The sequence below is a fragment of the Astyanax mexicanus genome, chromosome 15 (assembly GCF_023375975.1).
Source record: "Astyanax mexicanus isolate ESR-SI-001 chromosome 15, AstMex3_surface, whole genome shotgun sequence".
In the NCBI taxonomy this organism is placed as follows: Eukaryota; Metazoa; Chordata; class Actinopteri; order Characiformes; family Acestrorhamphidae; genus Astyanax; species Astyanax mexicanus.
The window spans coordinates 5,123,924-5,137,810 of record NC_064422.1 but is presented as its reverse complement, the minus strand read 5'-3'; the positions used below and the strand labels follow the sequence as shown (position 1 = coordinate 5,137,810).

The window sequence follows — 13,887 nt, the reverse complement described above, 5'->3', positions numbered from 1 at the left end:
AAGCTGTTAAAGTGAATGAGTGCATACAGTTCTCTAAAAGACACATTTTATGGGGAATTAAAGTGAGTATGATAGTGCAAGTATAAGCAGTAGTGCAGGTATGGAGTGTGTGAGTGCCGATTAGTTCTTGCAGAGTTCCAGTACTGTGTTGATTGGAGGAGGTTAGAGGGGGGTCATCTACTTTGGTCCAATCCCTCATCTCCTGCCTCTCATAAACCCTCCCCCTTTCCTTCACTCTCCTCTGTTCTCCGCGGCTGGTTCTGAAGCAGCTCAGGGACTGGGCTGTTCGTACTGTGGAACTTCAGATGGCTTCCTGTAAGCCTGTGAGCTGTTCTGGTTGCTGGGTGCTGCTTTTTCATGTGGCGTATCACATGTTAAAATATGGCTTCTCTGTGACCTCCATTCTGTTGAGAGTTTGTGGGCTTGTCTTTCATGTTTTTGGTTATTTTTGTCAGAAGCAGTGGAAAGTGAGCTTTGGTCTGTAGGCGAGTGTAGAGTAAATGCTTGTGACAGAATGAGGTAATGTTTAGCTTGTGTCGTTTCTGTTCTGTGCAGCAAACTGACAGACGATATGTAGGGCAGACCTTCATCCACTTTGGCCCAATCCTGTTTCTCTTTTGTACCCCTACCCCTTGAACAGAGTTACAAGAGAAAGGCGTGAAATCCTCCTACTAAGGTTTTAAAATTTGCCGATGAACAGTAAATAAATAACGCTGCTTCATTACCAGGCTACTAGCGGTGGCCCGTACCACTGACAGAATGTCAGATTCTGACAAATTGATAAATATAATTTGGGAAAACCTTTATTTTGGTGTAACATATTAGAGTAATTGTTTTATTTTGGCAAATTGTCTTTTTTTATGACTAAAAACTCTATCAATTCTGTCTATCTCTCTCTCTCTTTTCCTTTTTCACTCTCCTCTCCAGGCTTTCGACTATGAGCAGAAGAAGTTGCTGGCGACCAAAGGTATGTGCTACGCCAGTCAAATCCCCAATTAAATGTTCTGTCTCATGTAGTTGTAGTTTACTGTTCCATTCATCACCAGCATAACAAACAGCCCTGCTGGTAACAAAGTGGGGCAACCTGATATGTTTAGTCTGGGTTGCCAGTTTAGGATGGAACAGGACTACCAAGTCTCCAGAGCAGAAGATCTGGCTGCATTCACCATATCATTACAGCCCTGCTTCACATTAACGATAAACACTCTAATAAAGACTCTCCTCATTCCTCGTGCTGCCAGTCACCCTTTAACACCAGCATACTGTAAACTGTGGGCTTGTGAATAAGAGAATGGATTGGATTGGTGTCTAAATACTTGCTGCAGCTTTGGTAGCACAGTTTTTTTATTGCTTAGGGGTTCGTACGGTTTTTTACAGTGCAACCCCTTTGTAGGACTTCGCAACCCCAAACTCACCATCCGTGGTCTGCTAATCCATCACTTGTATATGATTATATATGGGCTAGATTTAAGTTTTATATTGATGTTAGGCTCAGTGTTGAGTTTTAGGGTTGATTTCAGCTTAAGGTTAAGATTAGTGTTAGCAAAGAATTGTTTACATTCAGCTGATAGTTCAGTTGCATTTAATAGTATTCAGTTAAACCTTAGTTCCACAGCACCCTTATGACCGGTTCCACCGGGCCCCCTTCTAAACCACACAAAGCGGCTTTTTTCCTACTTACTGAATAAACAGGAATTATGGAATAAGTTCAGGTACGCTACTTTGGAAAATAGAACTCAAATATTTTTTAGCATGTGTCTCGTCACCAAGATATTTAGTAAGGTAAGCTTGTTCATAGTTCTGGAGGCAGGTAACAAAGCTCCAGTAGCTAGGTTAGCTTGTTATTTAGCTTGTTAGCTAGGGTAGTTAGTTAGTTAGCTAGGTTAGCTTGTTGGCTAGGTCAGCTAGGCTAGTTATTTGGCTAGGTTAGCTAGGCTAGTTATTTGGCTAAGTAAGCTAGGTTAGTTAGCTTGTTATCTAGGTTAGCAAGTTATCTAGGTTAGCTAATGTCTCCGGTTTAGAATTAGTGATGTTTAATGTCTAAAGGGATCTGTGCAATACCTGCTCATTAGCTAAGGTGTTTCGGTTATATTGGCCACACACGTCCCTCTTTCTCGAGCCGCGAGACACAATTCCTACAGCCTTCACTGCGTTTTACATTTTATTAAACTAATGGGTAACGATATATTTTAATATACATTAGTAACGTTAGTAAATAATCTCAAAATAAGAACAAAAAAATAAAATAGTAAAACTAAAACGAAACTAAGACAAAATGTAATACTCTTTTTGTCAAATAATAAAAACTAAACAAACATTTCAAAGACTGACAAATAAGGGGACATTTTTGCAATAAATTATATTACTGAGCAGTGACCTGAACACAGCTGCTCCACACAGCGTCCTTATGTCCGTTACTCTGAACCGCTCCTGTCCCACTTACTGAATAAACAGGACTTATGTAATAAGTTTAGCTGCTCTACCATGGAAAACAGAACTCAAAATATGTGGAATAAAATTATTTGCAGCATATGTCTCAGCACCAAGATATTTAGAAAGGTAAGCTAGTTTAGAGTTCTGGAGGCAGGTTACACATGTAACACTGCTCCATTAGCTAGGTTAGCTTGTTAGCTAGGTTAGTTAGTTAGCTTTGTTAGTTTGGTTAGTTATTTGACTAGGTTAGTTATTTGGCTAGGTTAGCTGGGTTAGCTAGGTTAACTGGTTAGTTAGCTAAGTTAGTTTATTAGCTTGGTTAGTTATTTGACTAGGTTAGTTATTTGGCAAGGTTAGCTGGGTTAGCTAGGTTAATTGGTTAGTTAGCTTGGTTAGTTATTTGACTAGGTTAGCTGGGTTAGCTAGGTTAATTGGTTAGTTAGCTAAGTTAGTTTATTAGCTTGGTTAGTTATTTGACTAGGTTAGTTATTTGGCTAGGTTAGCTGGGTTAGCTAGGTTAATTGGTTAGTTAGCTAAGTTAGTTTATTAGCTTGGTTAGTTATTTGGCTAGGTTAGTTAGTTGGATAGGTTAGCTGGGTTAGCTAGGTCAATTGGTTAGTTAGCTAGGTTAGTTTATTAGCTTGATTAGTTATTTGGCTAGGTTAGTTTGGTTAGTTATTTGGCAAGGTTAGCTGGGTTAGCTAGGTTAATTGGTTAGTTAGCTTGGTTAGTTATTTGGCTAGGTTAGTTAGTTGGATAGGTTAGCTGGGTTAGCTAGGTCAATTGGTTAGTTAGCTAGGTTAGTTTATTAGCTTGATTAGTTATTTGGCTAGGTTAGTTTGGTTAGTTATTTGGCAAGGTTAGCTGGGTTAGCTAGGTTAATTGGTTAGTTAGCTTGGTTAGTTATTTGACTAGGTTAGCTGGGTTAGCTAGGTTAATTGGTTAGTTAGCTTGGTTAGTTATTTGGCTAGGTTAGCTGGGTTAGCTAGGTTAATTGGTTAGTTAGCTAGGTTAGTTTGCTAGTTTGGTTAGTTATTTGGCTAGGTTAGTTAGATAGGTTAGCTAGTTATCTAGGTTATCTAATGTCTCTGGTTTAGAGTTAGGGATGCTTAATGTCTAAAAGGGATCTGTGCAATCCCTGCTCATTAGCTAAGGTGTTTTGGTTTGCAAGACACAACTCCTAGTCTTCACTGCATTTTACATTCTATTAAACTAATGGGTAATTATATATTTTAATATACATTAGCAGTAAATAATCTCAAAATAACAACAAAAATCTAAAATAGTAAAACAAAAAAAGCAATACATACATTTTATTTGACTAAAAAACTACTAGACTAGGAAAAAATAGACTAAAACTAATAATAACCGAAAAGAGTAAAATATTATTAAATCTACTATACATTTTAATCAAAAGACTAAGACTAAAACTAAAATCACCTGTCACAATTAACAGTGCAACTGGGTTAGGACCCCCAGATTAAGAACTAGCTGTTCTCTGTAAAGAAAATAAGCACACACAAATAAGTCACAACAAATAAGACTTAAGCTTGGTTCCCGCAGAATCTCAAAAAGTCTTAAACATTTCTAAAATTCAAATCTTTGTATGTAAAAAATTCTTAATAGCAGTCCTAAATTTCTTTGATCAAGTCTTAAAATTAGCTTTCATTCACTTCTGAGAAGCGTAGTCTAATTGGAAGTTAGTTCTATGTTCTCTGCGTTTCTGGTAGGGTGTTAGTGTTGGTACCTGGTGATTAAACTACAAATCCCATGATAACTGCAGGCAGGAATTTGCCACTTTTTTAAACCATTAAATGTACAAGAGTGATGTAATTTAATACATCTTAAATAACATAAAGACGGAAATTAACTGAAACTAAATATGAAACAATTCCCTTTACACGTTAGGACATACATGAGTTAATTCATACATCAATTAAACAAATAAAAACAAACAAAAAAGAGGAATTTCTTTATTTAATGAATTTTCTACATTGTAGATTAATATTAAAGACATGAAAACAATTAAGTGGCACAGCCTGAAGAAAAAACTATTACTTTGCAGCTTGAAGGAAAAGCAGAAACTATAGTTCAGCACCTTGGATGATGTGGTAGATTTTCAGTAGAGAATAAGCTACTCTGAGATTAAGATTTCTTATATTTATGGGATGTTTAATGATTGTTTTTAGCCATGCTCAAGAAGCCAGTGGTGACAGAGGTCCGCACACCAACCAACACGTGGAGCGGCCTGGGCTTCTCCAAATCCATGCCAGCGGAAACCATTAAAGAGTTACGGAGGGCCAACCATGTGCCCTACAAACCCACCATGTCCACTACCTATGAAGTAAGACCAGCCACTGCATCACATGAGCTTTTTTGTGTCTCCAGCCTGGTGAAGCAGAGTAAAGCTTTCAGATTAAGGGAGCAGTGTGTTAAAGCTGAGTATCGTTGCAGGGATCGCCGCTGTCGCTCTCTCGCTCCAACAGCAGAGAGGGTGTGGGAAGCGGCAGTGACTCAGATAACTGGCGGGAAAGGAACGGGAGCGGGCTCCCGACGCACAGCGACTTCCCAACACCCATCAGCCCCAAGAGGAAACAGAACAAGACAGGTAAGCTGAACTGAGACGCTTCAGAGACCCAAGATCATTCCAGTGTCTGAGATGTGTGTTTTTCATGTTTTTTCCTGGACGTAGTCCTGCAGTTTCAGTGTCTAACATGACACATCTGCAGCTCAGCATTTATAATGAGCTGATTAGCTGGATCAGGTGACTGAGAAAACACTGGAATATGCTAGACAGAGCTACTGCAGGACTGGGGCTGGGGTGAAGGAGGCTGTTGTTCCTGTAATGAATGTTTATGATGGTTCTTTGCAGTGGAGCATTACTTGAGCAGCAGCAACTACATGGACTGCATCTCCTCTGTGACGGGGAGCAACGGCTGTAACCTCAGCACCTCCCTGAAAGGCTCAGACCTGCCAGAGCTCTTCAGCAAGCTCGGCCTGGGGAAGTACACCGACGTCTTCCAGCAACAGGAGGTAGTGTAAAAACTATTTTTATCCATTTAGGGGACATATTATGCAGAACTCGCTTTTTCCACTTGGGTCTTGACTGCCCCTATAAGCACTCACGCTTTTCTGTGAATCAGCTGAAAGAGTATGGTGTCAGGAATTATATGCTTCAATTAGCCTTTTGGAAGACTCCCTTATTGTGATGTCATAATAAGGACACCTGCATAGAACAATCTGTGGGATCTGTACCTACTGTCCGTAGCAAGTCAGCAGATGAGTGAGATGTAGGAACTTTCAAATACAAAGTTTTGGCTTTTATTGCAGTTAAGCATGAACTAGCCTGTTTGTGTTTTGCCATTTAGCACAAGCTAACATTAACATGTGGTAAACACTGAAGTGTATACATGGGGTGTGGCCATCAACAGCTTATTTGCATTAAAGTGACAAAGCCGTAAATGTTTTTTTTTTCAATAAAACATTTGTGTCCTCTATTCATTTATCACGATGGCTCAACAACAAAAATAGATTTAATAATGTATTTTTCACACTATAAGTCTCACCATATTATAAGGCGCACTATTAATACATGTCTATTTTCTGTTCTTTTTTTATACATAGAATGCCCTGGACTAAAAGGCATATTATGAAACACTAGTAAGGAACAGGAGTGTCACCATGTTTTCATTATAATTCAGCAGGTCTTGCCGCTAGGTGGCAAGACCTGTAAAGCTAAGCTAATTAAAATAAACAAAACTGTAATTCTTAAAAAAAAAGGTCCAACGAGTGCTGGATGTTAATCTATACAGATTTCTCTCCTGAAAACTGTTTATATGGGTAAGTAAAGTGCCTTGATTTATTTACAGTTAGTAGTTAGCAGTTAGTTACAGTTTAGATTTCCAAATTTCCTCTAATGCTGGCCCAACAGCGCTGCACTGAGGACCCTAAGTGTTCGGATAAGTCAGGGCACTATTAGATTGCGGCCCGTCACACGTAGCTTGTTTTAACACGGTAAAAGTGCAGGCTGCAGTCCAATATTCTCACCTCTGAACAGCAAAAGAGCTAGAGCTTAGTGTAGTTAGTGGGTAAGGCTAATGCTGCTAAAGCAGTGCTAGCCGGGGTAGCAGCAAACAACAGTCTGATATACTCGCCTCTGAATGGCAAAAGAGCTATCGCTTAGCGCGGTTAGCGGCTAATGCTAATGCTGCTCCAGTCTCGAGTGTCTGTGTCGGAGAACTAAACTGAAACTTCTTAATAATCCTGCACTTCAGCTGAGTATCGGTATTGCTATTTAATATCTGACTGGTAAAATTCATACATAAGGTGCACTGGATTTAAAGGTGCACTGATGATTTTTGGGAAAATAAAAGGATTTTATGTGCGCCGTATAGAGTGAAAAATATGGTAACTGAACCAAGCAGGCCCAAAAACTGAGCTGCTGCATACAAAAGAACAAAAGAAAAAGCCTGCCAAAGCACTCTGACACAGGCATTGATAGTCTCCTAATGAAGTCTGTAGCCCCACCGACTAACACCCAAACAGAGGAATGGCACAGACATGTCACAAAATAAATAAATACAAACTGTAAACGAGTACTGTAAATCCCATCTGATCTTCTGTCTTTTTCACAGATCGACCTGCAGACGTTCCTCACCCTCACAGATCAGGACCTGAAGGAGCTGGGCATCACTACGTTCGGAGCACGTCGGAAAATGCTGCTGGCCATCTCAGGTGCGTCCCGTTCCATATTTCCACCCATAATAACACTGTAATACTGTAATAATGACAAAAAGACAACCAGATGGTCTGGGAGCGGCCTGCCATGCTTTAAATAATGCTTTTAATAATTCCTGTAGTGTTGGGAATGTGGATATTAATCATTAAGCTTGATTGGGCTGTCAGCGTTCAATTGGAGTCAGCTGCCAGCGCTCACGGCCGGTTCCACATGACTGACAGTGCGTGACCAGGCAGGATAGCGAGAGAATGCAAGTGAGTGTGAGTGAATGTGGCACGGTCGGGTCCGTTTCTCTGGCTGGTTGTCTTTGGCCCGGAGTGCCGTCTTTTTTTTTTTTCAGTTCAAAAGTTGCAGCGAGAATTGCAATAGTTCTTGAGAGGAGTTGCTGTGAAATATTGGCCACCCACCATCAAATAACAATAATGGCTTCCCCTCCAGTCTAGCTGGGGTGTTTTCTCCAGTGACGGTGGCCCTCTCGGGGATTACAGATGCAGAGCTCAGGGCCTAGAGCAGACGAGAGGAGAGCTAACGTTGGTTGTATTCGTGAAGAACCGGCGTGTTTATGAATTCCAGGGCGCGGGAGGACAAGGCCGATTTGTTCTGAGGACAGGAAACGACTGTGGGCCGGTGTTTATTTCGCTCGCTGAACTCAAGGGCCAAACGCAAATCTAGTGTAATCTGCGCTGATGGAATCTTGAGCCGAAAGAGGAGTGTCCTCCCTCACTCTTTACTTTTTTTATCCTCAAAAAGCTTCAACAAAAAAAGAAAAAGAGAAAGAAAGACAGACATTCCATTAGCTCTGGCACTGTCAAGCCTATCTACTAGTAAATGCTCTCCATAGAAAAAAAAAATAAAAACACAAAGAGAGAGAAGCCTCATATTTTTGTGAAGCAAAATAACTAAATCAAAATGTTTCATGGCAGAACAGGGCTTAAGAGTTTTTTTTAATATTGTTAAGGTGGATGAGCACATTAAATTAAAAAAAGAAAGAGAGGAGGGGGGTTCTGAGTGCACCAGAGGTTAACTGGTTTGAACTCTGAGAGAGCACAGTTGGTCATGCTCTCTCTGGGTGGGTAGATCAACAGGTGATTGTAATCATGATTATGTACAAAAGTAAAAAAGGGTGAGTCTTTGAGGTGCAAACTTTTTTAGCGACAATTTATCGACAAATACATTAAAAAAACAATATGCCTCAAATAAAGAATCACAGTATTTCCATGTTGCATAAGGTCATTAGTCCACCAGTCTAAAACCTGGGTCATTCTGTTTGGCATCAGCAGCCAGAGTCAGAGAGAGCACAGTTGGTCATCTTCTTTCTGGGTGGGTAGATGAACAGGTTAAGTCTTTATAGTGCAAATATGTACAATTTATTTAAAAAAATACTTTATTTCTCAGTTTAAAAACAAACCTTGTGAAGTATAATCCAGTGTCTGAGGAGAGTTTCCCCCGCCGCTGTGTTTGTATTTACACCAGCTCAGAGCCTGATGTCAATGCACAGGCTTCTAAACAATGTTTTAAATCACTGATTTGATTGAGTGAATCAAAACTCTAAACAATGACTCGGTTCTTTTGTTGAACTTTAAATCAAAAGAGAGTGTGTGTGGGGGAAGGGCTACTGTTGTCACTAAAACACTTTCTATTTATTCTGATTTTTTTTTTAGCCCACAGACAAAGATAACTATAAAAAAAATTCCATAAACTTATGATCTTAATAAAAAAACTAAACTTTTAGTTCTGTGTTTTATCTACTATTATTTTATTATAGTTTCAGTATTGGTATTAAGATATTTAGGCAGGTAAAGTTTTAATTTTGTTAAACACTGTTTTCTACAGTTTATTCCTGTTAATCAATTTATCTAAGGAATTTTAAGTAGAATATATACTAACTACTGCCAGTGTATTTGCAGAAAATAACTTTTACATCAACATATGCTGCCTTCAAGACGACATTTTTTTGGGGGACACCCATGCATTTACAGTATATCTGCAATACAATGCAAAACTTCACGCTGCACACATTACAAACACAGATTGCAAAGATATATTTGATATATGCTGACCTACAAATTATTACAAATTTGTATAAATGCTTTGTATTATTAATTAACTTTATAAAATAAGAAATAAGTGAACTTAAGGAACACCTTTTGGTTCTTTATTAATAAAAACTTTAAGTTATTGTTCACACAATTTAGAATAGTGTTGCATGTGAAGCTAACCAATCAAACCTCTGTCCTCTTTATCAGACCTAAACAAAAACCGGAGGAAACTCTTTGAGCCGCCCAACATTCGCTCATCATTCCTAGAGGGCGGAGCCAGCGGACGCCTTCCACGTCAGTTTCACGCGGACATCGCCAGCGTGAGCGGCCGCTGGTAATAAACCCTGCAGCCGTCTGCCCACTGCCAGCTGATACCTGGTGGGGGGGGCAGCCTTAACTGCACAAAGCCATTCCCCGTTCCCCACACCCGGCCTTACAAACAGTACTGGACCAAACCCCGCCCTCTGAATCAGTGCCAAAAACAAACAAAGAATGTCTTTCTTCTCTTAGGAATAAAGGGTAAGTCCACAGGACTCTTGTAAATGTTTATTATGATTATTATGTACGATTATTTGGTACTCTATGCAGTATGGTACTCAGAACACGGAAATGAAGGTAGCATTGAAGGATCCATGGAGCTCCCGCACTGCCATATACGGAGCTGTCGGAGTACTTGGTTCATAGTTTTGATTTTTATTTATATCCTCGTTTTAGGCTTATGTCATACTAATTCTTTGCACTTTAAGAATACTAAATACTCTGCCTGAGGGCCGATACTCCTCTCTGACGGTCTGCCCTATAAAATGTGCAAGGAGCGTGATAGCACTTACATGGATAATCATGATAGAGATAAGGTTTAAAAAAAAAAAATCACAAAGCTCTCCAACCTACAACGCCTACAGCCATATTGTGGATGTGGAGCGTCCACACCTGCCATGTTTATTATTTGGTCAGTGCCATGTTCATCAGTTCAGTTTTCTGGTCATTTTAGCCAAATTTGAATCAGACAGTTGGGTTTAAAACTGATTTTTTTTGTTGACTAATCACAGGGCATCTCACAATACAATACGCTGAACATGATAACTGATATCATGATTCTGTGATACTCAATATATCACAAGACAATTTTCTACAATACTTCACACTATCTGTTTTACTAAAGATGAAAAAATACTCCTAAAAAAAAAAAATACTAGGAATTATGGATTTAATTCATATTTGACGCCACTGTCGATCTGATATGATCAAAATGATACAATATATTACAGTATTGATATATTGTCCCACCTCTATTTAGTATAGAAAGAAAGAAATGTGTATTCATACATTTTCCCCACTTTTCTAGTTTTAATTTCTGCTGATCACAAAATGAATTTCAGAAAAAAAATGATTTTTGCATTTTATAGACAAAAGTAAGTTGGATTATACCATTAGATTTTTGTAACTAATACAAACCTTCATATGAGACTTGTTGTAGGCGCGTGTCTCGAGAAATACGATACACACCTGAAGCTGTGAACATTACCAGTCATTCTCTCACGAGGTTGAACCACCGAAGTGCCTTTTCCACATGCACTGTCCACACTTTCCCCCAGAAAACAGAAACAGCTGAAGAATTGAATCCTGTCTAATGAAGGTACAGCGATTTGACGTAGATGTAAAATGTAGCTAAACCACTCATGGAATAATCTCGCAATGCATCGCTTTCTTTTTACATGTATAGTATTCTTGTATTTGCATTTAATTGTTGCGTATGTTGTATATGACCTCGTATGTGATGGAGGTACTGTTCAAATATGTATTGTTCATATTGCAGTTTTTATAGTCTTATGTATTTTTTGTTCTGTCTACAAGTTTGTCATTGTCACTTCCAGACAGCAGCAAAGGAGGATCTGTAGTTTTATAGAGTTTATAGTGTGTCATGTACTCTACCGGTCAAAGGTTTTTAGAACACTCCTATTTTTTTGTAGTTATATTATCATCTTAGCTTCTTATCATCTGTTAGAAATCTCTTAGTCCAATGATGAGCATAAGAGCTAAAGTTGCTGTTGCCATGTGGGTCAGCCAGACGCCTTCCTGTACCAGTTTTCTCCAGTTTTTTTAAGGTATAGAAAACTAGAAAAAGTACTCACCGCTCTCTGGCTTCATCTGGAAAGACTTCTACTTTAAATAGTTTCAGAGTTCTCTGTCTTTCTGTGTCTCTTTCTAGTTATGATGAGGAAGGTGTGATTGTGCTGTGTGTAAGTGTGTAAATGCTGCAGTAGAGAGAACAGTAACATCATGGGCCCTATCGCCTATAGCAGATATAGGCATTCTGCTGTTTGAGAATTTGACAGATACTCATTCTCAATCATTCTCTCTCTCAAACTCTGCAGTTTAGGAAATAAAAAATAAAGAATAAATGACTTCGACTGAACATAAATAAATTTTATTTCACTTTGCTATTATTTAACTGAAATTTGCTTAGATTGCTTAGATTTTTTTTATATTTTAAAAACGTCAAAGCACATTGCCACAGTGCTCTCACGTCTCACGGTGCCCATCAATTATATAAAACTTCAAAACGTGAAATACACAGATCTATAAAGCTTTATGTTAGTGTTCGTTCCTTATCATCAGGGCACATTTATTAAAATATAAACTATATTAATTCATTAAATTAAATCTTGTCCAGCACTTTAAAATAAATAAAACTCAGTTCAGTTAAATAAACTTATGATGAGTAAGAACCTGTAAAGTTAATTAAATATTGTCAAATATAAAGGATAGGTTAAGATTTTGGTGAGCTGTTTCCATGATATGAAAGTGTTAGTCAGTGTTGCAAACACAACTTTTATATTAATAATAAACAGAATAAATAATAAAATATCATTGCTGTTCCCTTAAATGAGCTGCTGGTGTACCTTCACAGCGTGAACATGCAGGTCAGTATCCTCTGGTCAGATGCAGAAAGCACAGCACTTTTAAGATAGGAACACGCAAAAGTCACAGCTTGTCTGGCTCTTAAAGGGAATGACAACTGGCACACTGATTGGTTTCTTTCACGTTATGCCCAAAACACACCCATAAATAATGAACATGCCTTTAGATTTTTTGCGGCCTCATGATACCAAAGACACAGGACACGCCCCTAAATCAGTCTGTGCAAAGCACAAATGATCAGTGTGCTATAGATCACTAAAATAGGGCCCCATCTGTTCCAGCACTGCTTTACTATTCACTCTACTTCCCTTTTAAATCCATTTCTGAAGCTCTTTCCTAAAAAGTTCTTTTATACAAAAAATATTTTCTCAGTTTTAGTTCATTTTTCCTCTTAAAAGCTCTGTTACTTTACTGCTAACTTTTGTACTATTTAATTTCAGATTAAATGGCAAATATAGATGGAAAAAAACTGGGGGTGTTCTAAAATCTTTAGTCGGTAGTGTTTGTTTTTGTTTTTTAAGTCTTTTTTGTTTTTATTTTGTTTTATTGTTTTGTTTTGTTTTTATTAATACCAAATTTGGACTAATGTACAAGTGAAAGGGAGATGATAGAAAACTCTCTGTTTTGTGCAGATCTCCAGTCAGTATTAATGAACTGAACAGACTGACTATGCAAAGAGATCACTTTGTTGCCATATAGTGTATGTTTACTTAAAGCACATAAGCCAGAGTGCCAGAATCGTGTTCCAATCAAGTTCACAGGCTGCCTGATTCCAGTGTATTGCGGTCCTGATATACCATGATATACCTGAGATTCTTAGATTAGTGCTTTGGATGAATCGAGTGTTATCTCTGTTTTTATCTGTGTGATTTGTGACTTGTAAAAGACCAAACTGTAATCAGTGATTTGTGGAATTGTTTTTCTCTCTCTTTCTCAGAGGAGAACATAAGGAAAAGGCATTTTCTTACTCTGACATGGCCTTGTGATCAGGGCCAGCACTTTTTTTTTTATAATTATTTTGGGCCAAAGTAAGATGAACAACTAACGGCTCCACATTGGCGTACAGGACAGCCATGTTGGAGCGTTAGTTCTGATAAATAAGGGAAAAAACGAAATAAAGCACTAATCTGTATTGTTCTGCCAAACGTTCGGTTCTTCCTGACGTACGTATCGTTAAGTTGCTCAGCCGGCCAGTGCCTTGGGAATGACTTTTGTCAAATCTGTGAGTCCGACACAGATTAAATACTCCACGGTAATGTTCTTTGATGTTGCATTAAAATGTATATTACCATGAACTTGTGGTACTGTTGAATGTTCTTTCCTGAGTTGAAGTCCTTGTTACAGAAGAATAAAACACATGTAAACCTTTTCTAAGTCTGCTTTCTTTCTTTGCTTTCCTTATTTCATCTATAAATCTTCCTCAGACGCCGGAGCAACAGTCATTTTATAGCATTAAAAAAAACAAAATGAAGAAAAGCATAATGTCAGATATAGCCTTTTACAAGTTATAAACAAACTTATTTTAATATTTTAATTTTCACACAGAAACGGAATCTGACAGACTGTGATGTTGAATAAATATTTTAAGCGAACATTATTCAACCTTCTGTAATGTTGGATGTTTTCAAATCAGGCTGACCAATCAGCAGAAGTCTTTAGTCTTGATGCGCAAATCCTGAGTCAAGCCACAAGTCAATATTAGCAAGTCTCAATTTAAGACCCAAGTTTTTACATTCAAGTCCCGAGTCTTGATGC

At 38.3% G+C, this 13,887-nt stretch overlaps 1 protein-coding gene across 2 annotated transcripts in view; it reads left to right on the top strand.

Moving 5' to 3' along the window:
* LOC103032919 (protein bicaudal C homolog 1) overlaps window positions 1-13,501 on the top strand; it is a 170,151-nt gene extending 156,650 nt beyond the window's left edge. For both annotated transcript variants that reach the window (XM_022669361.2, XM_022669360.2), the window contains 6 exons: window positions 928-967; window positions 4,623-4,777; window positions 4,888-5,041; window positions 5,306-5,466; window positions 7,068-7,167; window positions 9,418-13,501. In XM_022669361.2, coding sequence (XP_022525082.2) covers window positions 928-967; window positions 4,623-4,777; window positions 4,888-5,041; window positions 5,306-5,466; window positions 7,068-7,167; window positions 9,418-9,548 — 741 coding nt within the window. In that variant the 3' untranslated portion in view covers window positions 9,549-13,501. The remainder of the gene's footprint in view (window positions 1-927; window positions 968-4,622; window positions 4,778-4,887; window positions 5,042-5,305; window positions 5,467-7,067; window positions 7,168-9,417) is intronic.
* The last annotated feature ends 386 nt before the right edge of the window (window positions 13,502-13,887 follow it).